This window comes from Poecile atricapillus, chromosome 18 (assembly GCF_030490865.1).
Source record: "Poecile atricapillus isolate bPoeAtr1 chromosome 18, bPoeAtr1.hap1, whole genome shotgun sequence".
NCBI lineage: Eukaryota > Metazoa > Chordata > Aves > Passeriformes > Paridae > Poecile > Poecile atricapillus.
Window position 1 is genome coordinate 7234521 of NC_081266.1, and position 14310 is coordinate 7248830.

General features: G+C 36.1%; 1 protein-coding gene across 1 annotated transcript in view; it reads right to left on the reverse strand.

Annotated features, from left to right (window-relative positions):
• LOC131586058 (1-phosphatidylinositol 4,5-bisphosphate phosphodiesterase zeta-1-like) overlaps positions 1 to 13259 on the reverse strand; it is a 49047-nt gene extending 35788 nt beyond the window's left edge. The window contains exons 1-4 of the mRNA XM_058852797.1: positions 13105 to 13259; positions 12024 to 12174; positions 7446 to 7680; positions 746 to 947 (exon numbers count right to left, since the gene is read on the reverse strand). Coding sequence (XP_058708780.1) covers positions 746 to 947; positions 7446 to 7680; positions 12024 to 12174; positions 13105 to 13259 — 743 coding nt within the window. The remainder of the gene's footprint in view (positions 1 to 745; positions 948 to 7445; positions 7681 to 12023; positions 12175 to 13104) is intronic.
• Positions 13260 to 14310: the final 1051 nt, after the last annotated feature.

Here is a 14310-nt window from a genome sequence, read left to right on the forward strand (position 1 = left end):
CAAGTCACTAAAGAACATCAAGAGAGCAACCAAAAAAAAAATTACAAAGTGTTCAGATAGATGATGATTCCTGCTGCTTTCTCTTCATTAAAGTAGTACAAATAATTCTGGACACATCTCCTCCTAATTCTTAATACATCCTGCCCTCTCAGTGTTGCATTTACTACACAATTAATTTCTTTCTTCCCTGTCTTGGCAATAAGGCATCCTGGTCATCATCCTCTTGGAGTCACACACTGCACAGGTTCCTCTCCCTGCTGCCTACTTGAATGCCCATGTTTTGTTGTTTTTGTTGTTTCTAACCTGCCCACACTGCAACATGCACTGAACACAGATATCCTTGACACAGACATACTCCAACACACATCTTCTACATTGAACAGATCACAGCTTGCCCAGGAATTTTACATTTCTTTCAGGGAGTTATTTATTTTTTGCATGGCACGTTGAGATTAAAAACTGATTTAATCGTGTACTGTACAATATACTATAGATTCCATTTGCTGCAAGGTTGATTTTCTGAGATGTAAGTGAAAAAAATAGATTGCTTCCAGACTATGAACAGATGGTTTGGCAAATATATTGAAAAGTGTACACACAAAATAAAATACCACTCTCATTTCAACTTGTATCTTTGATGGCTTTGTCCCTTATTTCCAAGTAGGATTGTATGTGACTTAGCATTAATTTAAAAAAAAAAAAAAGCCAAAGAAAGTTTAAAATATTAAAAATTATGTCTATATACCTGGTATAGCCCCATAAGTGACTGGGTCCCATTAGCTGGTCAGCTATCAAGTAGGTGTTGTGAGAAGATGAAATAAAATAGTCACATAATGGCTGGTTCATATCTTGATAGATGGTCTTGTGCTGGCTTTTAAATATTGAACATTCGTCTGAGTTCATGTATCTTATAAATCCTTCAAATGACAACTGCCTTTTCTTCCTCACTGAACAAAAACAAAAGGAAAAAAAAAGAAATCTCTGTTGTGAAGCCACTCTGATGCACTTTCTGAAATTTTTAATAGCCAATTCTGAACACTGCTAAAGGTTATACAGCACAAAGCTTTCCTGCAATTTTAAAATTCATACCAAATGTATAAACAACACAAACATCAGATACGTGTGACTCTGGAGCTGAATTGCTGTGGTTCAAACTTCTGAGAGAAAAAAAAGTGTTTTGACACTTTTATTCTTCTATGGACAGCACTAAGAAGAATTTTCAGTAGTCCTAATTAAATATAAATAAAATATTTGTCATTTACTTTGGAAAGTAACATGCCAGACAACGTGTTAAGGGAATCTTCTCTTTTAAAAGAACCAGGATTGTTCTCTAAAAAGTCAGAAATTCTCAATATAATCTTGCAGAAACTATGACTTCTAGCACCAAATGTCTTCGCCAGGGGTGGAAAATTCCAAATAAATATTGATCAAATCATGTTTAGAAATATTTGAAATAAAAATAGCATTTTAACCAAAGAAATAACTGTCTACACAGATGAATTGCAAATCAAGCCTATTACACTACTATATTTATAACAAAATGAACTAATTGAGTCCATACCAGTGATAGTCATCCCATTTGTTTTGGTTTTGACTGATTTAATGGCAAACAGAGCCATTACACTGCCAGCTACTGCTCTCAATGTCATGTTTGTAATGCAGTCATTTTACAAATGATATAATCTCAAAAGTTAGATTTGCTTCAAAATATAGTTTGAATTAGTGAGGGATTTTGCTCAGTTCTTACTCTAAAATAATTTTATTGTCACCGTTAGGCTAGCAGTTAACAATAAGTAAATAATCCAAGATTATTTTATGTTAATAATAGTTTAGAAGTCGATGTATACAAACTTGGGGACTGGAAATACCAGTAGGAAAACCCCCTTTTCTGCCCTGGTAATTCTTACTGCAGCTATAAGAATCAGAATGTACAAGTTAGAATTGCAATTATCCATCTTTGGTGTGTGACAGACTGGAAGTTTTACACCTGGATGAGAATTTACAGAAAATAATTGTTTCTCAATTACACAGGTCTTTGAACTAGAAAACTTGCAATGTTTTACAATGATAAAGAAAAACAGAAGGGCATCCAGACATCAAACATGCATTCACCCAACAACTTATTCCTAACAGAAGTCTTTCTGAAGTTATTCTTCCAGTCTTCCATTGATGAAGAATCCACAGACAACCCAACAAAAGCATTTCAACTGCTAAATAACCTTGTTAGGAAATTTTTCATAATTAGGAAACAGAAATTTACCCTGAAACTTCCTTGCTGTCCAAAATATTTGTTCTGTTTGGTATTATTCCTCTCCTCTTTTTTCACACTTTTTCTCCTATGAACACTGCTTTTGCACTTCCCACTTTCCACTCCTTTCCTCAAAAAAAAATCCAATCCAGGGCATTTTCTGTTTCAGATTTCTGATAATTTTCGTTTTTCTGCTATCCATCTGTATTGTTAATCTTTCATAGGAGAAAACAGGATACTATTTCTTCATGGAATGTCCTGACAAACTGCTACTCACTTTTACCGTCTTAGAAGGGTTTACGTATTTATTATTTTCTCCTTTTTTTTTCTAGTCACTGACAGTGACTAGTTCTTTAGATGTTCCCTTTCTAAAACAAATATTACATTTGATCTTTTCCAGTCTTTCAATTCATCATTCATTTCCCCCCTGTTTTCAAAAGTAACCTTTGACTTGTATTAGTCAAGCTTGTTACAATTTTCTAAGAACTTGGATTTGTCAACCTGTCTTCACTGACCTGATTACATCATTTAAGAAGGTCCTACCCTGTTCCATCCATATTTTTGACTATCTTACTCAGATTAATAATATTAATAATATTACAGAACCGACTGTACTTATTGCATCGGGAATTTCTTTGGTCTTCTTTTAGCTGAGAGATTTGCAGGATGACTTCTTGCAGCCTTGATGACTCTTGAAAAGTGAATCCTATAGATTTATCCACATGCACGTGGTATATTGTTCTATACTTGTAACAACTGGATTAAATTTCTACTGTCTGGATCTTTAAAAAACATTTTGAATTTTTTCACATTACTCAAAACAGAATACACTCATCCTGTATGTTTTGCCTCTAATGAATTACATGAACTGTCTGGATTTCATTTTGGATTATTTTATTTTTCATGGTCTATAGATTTCTCTGAGCAATTACAAGTAGAGCTAGTAACTATTTGTGTGTGTGTGTGTGTACATCTTTTATGTTCTACCTTTTCTGCATTTATTTATTAAATTAGTGAAAAAATACTGGCTTTTCAGTCTTGCTTTTTTTCTGAATTATTTATGATGTTTTCCTGGCTGTTCTTGTCATCGACAAAAGTTAACTGCAATATTCTCAAGAGAAATTAATGTTCAAGCAAATATGCTAATGACCATTATCCCCAAAAAATGGACATCTAACATTGTTTTGTTAGTCAATATGTAAGCTCATAGACTTCAGTAAAACATTCAGCTCATGTCTCCAATCAACAGACTAAAAATCTTTGTATTTTTACAGAGCTTACATTTCTGAGGAATAGCCCAGCCATGCTATTTTCTGACCACTTACAGACATTTTCTGCTTCTACATTAAAGGAAATGGGAATTCATCTCCATAACTATTCCACAGTGAAAAGACTTTCATCAAGACCTTACATTTCTCCCCTGGAGGAACCTCAGTCTTTTTCTCCATTAGGACCTTTTAGCAGTAGTTAGTGTGCACACACATATCCATTTGTTGTAGAAAGGGAAGGCAAGAAAAGATTTCTGCCTTCTCGTTGCCTCTTTTTGTTCACAAAGTTCAATGATTTCTTTTGTCTTGCCCTCCTCTTTTGGATAGTGTACAATTCATTTTATTAACAATATTCCTTTATATTGTTTGGGGTTTTTTTAAATCTGATTTAAGATAAAATTATTTTTCTCATTCCTCCTGTTAGGGTAAACTCCAGCTCTGCCATATATACAAATACTGTCATATCAGAGAGGAATTATGGATATTTGAACCTGGGTATTTGAAAAACTTGGATTACATTATACATTATTTTCAGAGTTTATTACATTCCATTTTTCTTATTTACCTTGGAATTTCTTTGAAAATGTTTCTCTTCAGAAAGAAAAAATGGAAAACTATCACAAGATGTTTGTTGCCCTGAAGGCCTTTAGAGTACCCACAACGAGGCAGACAAAACAAGCAAGAAATCACTCTGCACTGGCCAGAGCCTCCTGCAAGACCCATTTCCTCCTGAAGGGACTGAGTACAACCTGCAGCCCTGCCAGGGTCTGGGAGAGGTGTCTGGACTGAAATAGAGACTCAGGAGTGGGGAGGAGAAGAGCCTGAACGGAATGTGAGACTAGGAAATGTGGAGAGAGAGATGTTTCCCATGTTTTTAAATGTATGTGAGTGCTCTTTGCTTCCAGAGAGCTAAATGAGTAATTAAATGTCTATGGTACTTGGGACAGAGAGAGTGGAGTGGGTACAGATACATTTGCTGGGAATTTTAGGGGTGAACTCATGAGAAATACTTGCAATCACAGACAAGGGTTTTACTCTGCTATAATGGAAGGAGGAATCTTTCAGTCATTAAAAGGCAGAAACATCATCAGATGGAATTTCATACTATGAAATTTGACTACATCAGTATGAAACATTCATGCTCTAAGGGAACAGTAAAGAGAAGTATTTCCTTGACTAAAGTTATAATACACTTAATTCTTTTCTAGTCTCAGTTTATATTCTAGGGAGGCTTTTTCTCCCTTACCCACACTTACAACTGGTGCATGCTGGAATAAAGTATCTATCTGAACAGCAGTTCAGTTTTCTAAGGGTTTATATCTCATAATCACCTTGTCTTGAATTTTTTCCCTGAGACTAGACCTTTACACATCTTTTCATAATCTGATATATTGTGTCTCTCAAATCCAGCCACAGCCATTGTCTTAGTTGAGATTTTTAAGCCATCTTTCTTACTCCACATGGTTTTTTTATGAAATCTGTGGGAGTTTGGCAGAGATGTCTCCTTTATTAAGTTTGATTTACCTTGGCCAATGGGATCAAATGCTCTCTTCTGCAAATTTGTGCTCTACATTCAGCTCTGTCTCGCATACATCAAAAATCCAAAAAAAACCTTCACGACTGTGTGCACTAGGAATAAACTGCGAATGTTTTTTTTTTGCTTCACAAATACATTCTGGATTACTCAAAGTCCTTGTCTGACAGATACACCAGGCTTATATTGTTATTTACAAAGCAAGCTGTTTTTTTTAAGACAGGATTGCATTTTTGCCCTGTTTTTGTATTGCCTAGCAGGAAAATAGGCAGGAATAGAGTCCTTGAATGGCTCTACATTGTAAATAATACTGGGATGCACTTTCTTATCCTCACTGTGCCTCTAATCCTATCCATGTAAATGAGCAGAATTTTTTTTAAAAAAGACATATATACCAAGCTTAAAAAAAAATTATTTAGTTAGCATGTTTTCTTTAATCTCATTTAATGAGTTGAGTCTTCTATTCAAAGCTAATAGTAAAATGGGAAGATAATGGAATGTTTGGGAAGAATAAAACTCTCATTGGGGTGCTAGTAAGACACAACTGTCAGGTGTGAATCACATATTTTGTGATCAATTCCATAGAAATGGCTCTTTCTACCAAAAATGCAAGGTTTTAGCACACACGTGAAAAAACCTGTTAGTGTAGTATTTTGACATTAGGCATCTAAATTGTATAACAAGAATGAAAGATTAGTTTATTCCATACTGTCCTGAGCTAGCTACAGTACCTACAGAGAATAAATTCAAAGTTATCTGGCTCAATAGCTTTGAAAATCTCTCTGCAGAAATGTTAGGGATGCACTGGATGCTATAAATGGATTTATTTAAATTAGATGTAAAATGTAGTCATTGTTTTCATCCTAATCTTGACATAGCAGTGCTATCACATTTATGAGAGAATGGTCATTCCTATTAGCAAACCTGTCAATCAAATGTCAAAGCCTGGCCTTTTCCCTTTTTGTAAGACACAGGGAGGGCAAGGGTGACAGATGAGTCCAACAGATCATCCTGATGAATAATGTTCTGTAGCAAATTCAGAACGACACTTACACAAAATGGTCTATCACAATACCATATGAATCATCTCTCATGTCAATCATAACTGGAACTTTTCAAGAAATATGTTTGAGTGGGAGTATGAATTCACTCAAAGGAGCATGAACAATACAGAGGTTATTTTGTTCAGCGAGATTATTTCCAATAACAAGACAAACAAATTTATCACAGGTGAAGAAACAAACAAGAATTTGTCTCAGCATCTGAAATTTCAACCAGACATTAAATTAAACCTATAGAAACTTCAGTTGATATTTATAAAGGTGTTTTCTAATGGACTGAAGATTATTCATTGTTTAACTGTGCTATAGATTTGAACTTTCCCATCAAAACAGGTAACACAAAATAAAAGGAACCTTTTAAGCTGGTAATTTGAACAATTAGTAAACATTAGCTCCTCTGAAAGAGCAGAATATGTTTAATAAAATACAGTTAAATTTGAAAGGCAGCCTTAAAGAGTAAAGGCATAAGGAGTCACATGTTTTTATTACTGGACAGTAAGTGCCTCTAAATGAAACACCCAATGTTCTTCTGTTTCTCATTGAAAAAGTGGCATTTTCCATTTTCTTCTTCCACCACAGGTCAGCATAGAAAATCCAGTGCTATTATCCCAGAAGAAATATTTTCCCCTTGGGTTTGTTTTTCTTAACCACTTATCAATTCCACCCGTTTTCAACGACTGGGAACCAAGGAAACGAAAGAATTGAACATATTCCACTGAATAAAGTAACAGCTTGCAGCAAAATGCAGTTCTATCCTTTTCCTAGCTGTAAATTTTGCCACAAGTTGAAATCAGTGATGCTCAGCAGAAGTGTTACACCCCAACTTGAGGCACCTTTAAATAGGTGAAGAACATGTTACAGATTTATGAAGCCCTCCTCATCTCAGCATTCTAGTGATTCACAAAAGGTGACCAGGCACCTACAAAAATTTTCCACAGTGCCCCTGCAAGGAAGTCAGAAGGACATAAAAGTCTTGTCTGAGGCCTTGAATTTTCACTAAGTTACTCAAGGGAGAGAAGACAGTGTAACGAGCAGAGAAGAAAAATGGCAGATATGGACTTTAAGAAAAACAAATTGAAAATGGTTTGTAATGAGCTGAAGAACAGAATTTGTAGAAGGACTAGAAATAAAAATATAAAGAAATGACAGAAAAAAGAACAGAGCAAAGAAAGGAGGGCACCATAAAAAGAAATTAAAACACAGGAAGAAAACATAATAAATAGATGAAAAGACATGCTTTTAAAGAAATAAATATATGAGGTTTAGGACAACACAGTCATTGAGAGAAGCACGAGAAATAAGAGCTAGATATCAAATAGTTAAACTGTACATACCTTCATCAATGGGTTCATACTTCATAATAATTTCTAAGGCAGTTGTTTCATTAGCTTCAGTTTGAAATTGTTCTTTTATAAGAAATTTAAGGAGCTGGCTGTCAGGTAGAATTTTGCCATCTGTCGAGTAAGCCTTGAATAGTTCTTCAAATTCAGGCCTGTGTACAAGAGCTCGATAAATTGCTCTGAAGTCGTCCATGCCAATAATATTTCCTGACTGTTCGTCCACAGTTTCCTGAGGGAAAAAAGCAACCAAAATTTATTAAAAAAAAAAAGAAATTAATGAAACAACATGCAATTATACAAAGTTATGCACCAAACACGCTTTTATAACTGACCATAAGAGTGAGCATCATAGAAGAATCCTCAGGCAACAGTGACTACAATCAGATTACACTCCTCAACTTTAAGATGACACTTTGTGTGCTACAAATATTTTATATAAAGTAAAATGGACCATATGACACAATTAGCATCTAAATAAGTGCAATAAATTTAGATTTAATGCATTTTTAATATTCAAACACATTGTTGAAAATCTTTAAAATGCTATGCATTAAAATAAATGTGCAGCATAAAACTTATCAAGTGGAAAATATATTTAGTATAATACCTCTCCAACAGCTATTTACACCATATTGTAAATACTGTCAGTCAAATTTGCACACAAAATCAGCAACCAGTAATCTTAAAAATGAAATAAGGATGACCAAATTACCAAGAAATACAACCCTTTCAACACTTCAATAAACGAAGTTTATTGTTTCACAACAAAACAATATTCAAGTTTGAAGACAAGATATTTTGTAATAACCTATGACACCATGTTCTAATCTTAACAAGCCAGAATGTTTAACTTAGATTAATTATTCACACTTTCAGAATTCTTGAATTGTAAGCTTGTTTTCATACAGCTTACAAAATGTTACCATAGTAATTAATTTCTGTGTTTCAGTATAAAAGTCACTAGAAAAGTTAAAAGGCCACAAAAGAATTTGAGCAGAATAATGCTTTTTTACCATTTCTGCTTTTTACATTTTTCACAGGTTTAACAATTCTATTTTTCCTTTAAAATTTTCTACTTAAAATAAGTAACTGCATATATATATATAAATAAGCATAGAAATAAATATATGTCTTGCATATATATAAACATAATATATAAAAATATAAATATAATATATATAATATATAAATATAAATTGCATTTCTATATAAATATAAATATAAATATAAATATAAATATAAATATAAATATAAATATAAATATAAATATAAATATAAATTTATTAAAACATTAATATAATATAATATAATATAATATAATATAATATAATATAATATAATATAATATAATATAATATAATATAATATAATATAATATAATATAATATAATATAACCATAATAAGATATAATATGTAATACGTATATTAAGATATAATAGCATATATATAATAATATATAACATATTCTATTATATAAACTATATATTATATACTATGTATATTAAGATTATTTATTAATATATAATATAAAATATAGTATATGCTATATGCTGTATATTGTATATATGTTATATATTAGTTAATTATGTACTGATTAATTAATTAATATCAATATAGAAATATAAATGTTTCTAACATTTTAGCCTGATTTTTGCTTAAAACCTGCCAAATCAAGAGAAATCTTCTGACAAAATTGCTCACAAAAACCACAAATGGCAATCCACTGCCTCAGTGCTTATGACTGTAAACTGATGAAAATTCTCAGTTGTTGGCTCCTTAAACTGAGATGCCAAAGACACCACGTTCCAGCATCCAAACATCCAAACATGGCCCTTACTATGGCTGCTTTGGCTTCCACAGAAATGTCTAGAAGCAGGAAATTGCTTACTTGAGCTCTGGCTGCTCTTTGATCAAGAGATTGGATTACTGCTAAATTAGATTGGTTTTGAAGCCATACCATGAAAGCCAAAAGTTTAAAGATCTGGTGCCAGTTCCTTCCTATGCAGTAAAGTTCTTTCTGCACTTCTGAATAAGTACAATAGGAGTAAAAATATATTAAATAACTGAAACGAGTACAAAATTAAATTTCATGAGGAGTTCTAGTGAAAAAATCTTACAAATGAGTACTTCAGTGTTTGCTTTGAGTTTGCAAAAGAGAATAATAATGATCATTATTAACAGAAATCACCAGCAAGAAAATATTTCTGTACAAATGCTAATTATACACATTTCATTACTGCTGAGAAATTCCCCATCTAAGGTTGATTTCTTCCATCCAATTTTTAATGTTCTTAACAGTGCTGCAAATTTGCTTATAACCATTAAGCAGGAAAAGAAAATACCAACTTCTTTTGAAAATAAACAGTCTATCAGGACTTGGAGGATGTTCACTTAGTTACTGGCACAAAGAGAAGCTGGACAAAAAAGTAAAGTTTCTATTTTAGCTGCCTCCTGGTGAAATACAGGCAATAATACTACACAAAAGAACTCTTCAAATTAAAGTGATAAAAATCATGTCACTATAAAAAGATATTGTAAATTTTTGGGGTAGATTTTTATCATTCCTATTTTTATTAATGCACATCAAATTTTTGCTGTTCAGAAAAAGAAGAGACAAAGTCTTGAGAGAAATTAGATGAAAATTTATTATTCCTTAAAACCTTAATGTTCATAATTCTGATACTGCTCAAAAGAGTATTACAGTAAAATAAGCTCAAAGAGAACAGAGAAGAAAAAAGCTGATTATTCCTTAAAATTAGCTTTCTATAAAATGTATTTTGCTATGTATAACCATTAGATTAACTGCTGATGTGCAGTTAATTACAAAGATGTCTATAACATCCAGAATGCTTTGGATTTTTACATATTGTTTCGCTGATGAAATATTTGAACCCCTCAAACTACTGAACCCCTGTAAATCTTTCTCAAATAGCATAGGGCACCTAACAGTACTGCTATAAATAACTAGATCAGGCTATTGGGTATAATATGTTGTTAAATACAACTAGATCAGACTTCTTCTTTGCAGGTCACTTCCCTCAAATCTCCTTTTCTCTTCCCACAGCTGACCATCTCTCACATTCCTGCCAGAAACTAAAGTAGGGGGAAGATAGAGGAAACCACAAGAAATATTTTTAAGTTCTCAAGAGATCCTCTAGCTTTGAAACTTTCTCCATGCAGTGAAAGTTCAAAAAACCACAGGAAGCCTCTTCAGCCAGGGTTGAGCTCATGCTGCTGGTTCTACCTTGGTTTGAGAAGGCAAACAATGAGAGAGGAAGACAGGGTGAGGAAAGCTTAGTGCCTTCCTTCTTATGACCTTTCTGACTTGCCATAGTTAATTGTCTCTGCCAAATCAGGACAAAATTTGCCAGCTGGTTGCAACATTCTCAAAAGAATCATATCTATAAAGGTGAAAGTAAGTAAATATACATGTATTTATATAAATAAATATATATATATTTATATATATATACACACTTGTTTTCATTCCCTTAGGGAAAAAGCATTACCAGACAGATGGGGTTTTTTGGGGGGGAAATGATGTAAAGGGAAAATCTTAGATATTTTGAGTCATTACATGAAGAAAATATGTATCCAGTACTCATTTGTTAGTATTTGCTCACTGAGACAAGATCTGCTTGGCAGTAGTTTGCTTGCCTACACTAAATGAACTTAAGTCCAGCTTCTAGCTGTATCATGTCATCTTCACAGAAATATCTTTAAAACTGCCACCTCTCAAGGCCAAATCCATTCCCAGGGAGTTAGAGAGCGATTCCCATCCATTCAGGCACACCTCTTAAATATTACAGGAGAGGTATAGTGGAGAAAGGAATGAATGTGTGCTGGATCTAAAGCCTGGACAGCTCAGAGAAATCCCAATTGTCCTCCTGGAAAGAGGATTTTGAGAAGATTGCTCTCATGGCTCTGTCCAGAATCAGACAGACATGTCTGGGCTCATTAGCTTGACCAGAGAAGCTGAATAGGATGAAACCAGAATGCTTTAACTTTTCTCAAGCGCAGACATGTTACAAAAAAAAACCTGGGAATCCAAACCAACATATTTTCCATCTTACACTAATTTGTTGTGGAGAAAAGACAGAGTTATGTGGGTGTCAGTCTCTCCGAGTAACAAGCAGTAGGACAAGCAGGAGTGGACTCAAGTTGTGCCAGGCTATTAGGAAAAATTTCTTCACTGAAAGTGTTGTCAAGCATTGGAACAGGCTGTCCAGGGAAGTGTCTGCGTCACCATTCCTTGAAAGTACTTAAATGCTTGCAGATGTGGTGCTTAGGGACAAGTTGCAGAGGTGGACTTTTCAATGTATTAATGGTTGGACTCAGTGATCTTAGAGATACCTTCCAATCTAAAGGCTCATGATTCAAATTCAAACCCTGGGTTATCTATTTTACACAGACATGAAAGACCTGGAGGAGGAAAATTCTTTGCTGATTTTGCACACCACACTAGCTTGAAATACATTTCCCAAAAAATTAACTTGAAAAAAATCAGCAAACATATGATGTGTGTAACTGAACTTCTAAACCATTCATTGCTTAATGGACATACACCTTACCTTGAAAATATGTTTTAAATGGTCTTCATCAAATTTTATTTGCATTTTTTCAAGCAGCCTCCTGCAGCCCTCTAAATCAACATTCCCATTCATGAAATCATTCTGAATTGTATTCCAAAACCACGTATGAGACGTCAGGTTAAGGAAGATTCTGGCCAATTAAATTGCCTTTTAATGGAGGGGATGAGGGGGAAAAGTTTAATTTCATTAAACCTAAGAAGATTGTGCTTCCCTTTCTTCATACTCTAGAACATCCTTGCATTCTGCCCTCTGAGAATGCAGCAGGCCCCAAGGTGTGCAGGAAGAGATTTCTGCTCTGTCCTCAAAGTCCCAGAGAGCAGTGACAGAAGGGCCGAAGGGAGGGTGTGATCAAGGGGTGGTCAGGGTGCAAAAAGGGCTGCAGTGAGAGGAGGGAAACGTGGGGAAGCCGAGGGGATTCAGCAGGCTCAGGGAATGGTGGGGAGTGCCAAGAAACACCAGGGAACGAGTGCTCCCAGCACTGTGCCCACCCAAACATTATCAACCGGCCCTGGCTGACAGGACTGGCTGCCCCAGGCCCTCCAGGGCATCCCCTGTGTGCCCAGGCCTGAGGGGAAAGGGCCATGTCAGGGGCATCCCAATGGCAGCTGTCACAGGGCAGGGAGAGCAGAGGAAGAGGAGAAGGTAGAAGAAGAAAAGGATATCTGTTCTCATCCATGGTGGCTGTGCACCGCCTGCTCCAGGCCCCTCACTGCAGTGGCATAGCCGAGATCTCACTTGGGCTCACAGTGGGCTCCTCATGCCACTGTGACCTGACAGAATGGCATGGAATGTTCACTCCCCCATCCTTCCAGTGTCGCTCCAGTGTTGCTCTGGTGATGTCACAAACTGCAGGCGCCCAGCACAGGCCCCTTCATGCCCCCGCTCCACCACCCTGCCACCATCCTGTGCCTTTTCCTTCCAGCACAAAGTGTCCCCAGGCCCTGCCCCTGTCTCCCACCCATTGCTCCACCACCCTGCCACCATCCTGTGCCTTTTCCTTCCAGCACAAAGCGTCTCCAGGCCCTGCCCGTCTCCCACCCTTAGGATATCCCACACCCACAGCACGTGTGCTGGCAGGAGCTGTGTGGGGCAGAGCAGGCCTTTTGCAGCCAGCCGTGCCAATGTCCTCCAGGGGAGCTTGGCCAGCTTGGCCGAGGTCTCTCTGTCCCGGTCCGAGGTGACAAGCTGGTGAGGCAGAGGCTGCCAGCACAACATCTTCCCCCAGATAACCAGGAGCACTGTGCTACCAACCCACTGCAGAGACCTGGGGGGAAATCCCTTCTTTGGGCCTTGGAGAACCAGCTGGCTTCACGGCACAGGGTGATGGTGGATGTTGAGAGTTGTGGGATGCCACCCCAAAGTGCTGGGAGGCCACCCAAGCTCCCACTTTCCTGCTGGGAACTTCTCTGTCCTCAAAACCAGCCTGGGCAAGAGCAGCTGTCCATGTCCTGCTTTGAGGCACACCAGTATCAGCCTTCAAATCACTGGGACAGCCCTTGGAAATCAGGCTGGACTTACACCCTGACTCCATTTCCCACTCGTTTTACAGGAATTCTTCCCCAGGCAAACTGCTTCGAAGTTGCCAGCTTCCGTGTAGCTGTCAGCAAGCCTGAGTGAGACTCGAAATGTGACAGACCAAAGGCAGTTTGCCACAGATTTTATGCTGAAGTGCCTCAATGCTTACTGAAATACCAGCTTTGATACAATGACCTAAATAAAAAATGGGGGAAAAAAGACAAAATGGAGTTGTTTAATTGATTTATTTCTGGATCACTCAGGAGAGTACAGAGACTTCCAGCAGTCAATCACCACTTTAAAAATAATTCAGGTCTGCAGTGACTGGAAATAATTTGTTTGGGTTTTTTTTTTTTCACTTTCTTCATGTACTTTTTAAGTACTTTACCAGGAATAGTCAAAATGTCAAAGGCAGCAGAGTGCTCCAGCTGAGATAGCAAGCAAATTCTTACTTTCCTTCGCAGTTTTAACCAAAATTATATTCATTTTTGTAATTTCACACCAAATGAAGCATTGATTATAAGGAATCTAGTAAGGAAGATCAGCAAAGACATTGGGACATTATATCTAGATTTTTTTTTTCATTGCTACTGAAACCTTGTAAATTCAGCCTTCAGGCTTTGCTTGTGCATATATCTCTGAATCCCTTATATAGATACATGAACAAAGAGAAGATCAGGACACTGGAGGAATAAATTTCTTATAGCTAGTGCAGAAGATATTTCAGGACTGACCAGGGATGTAGGCTGGG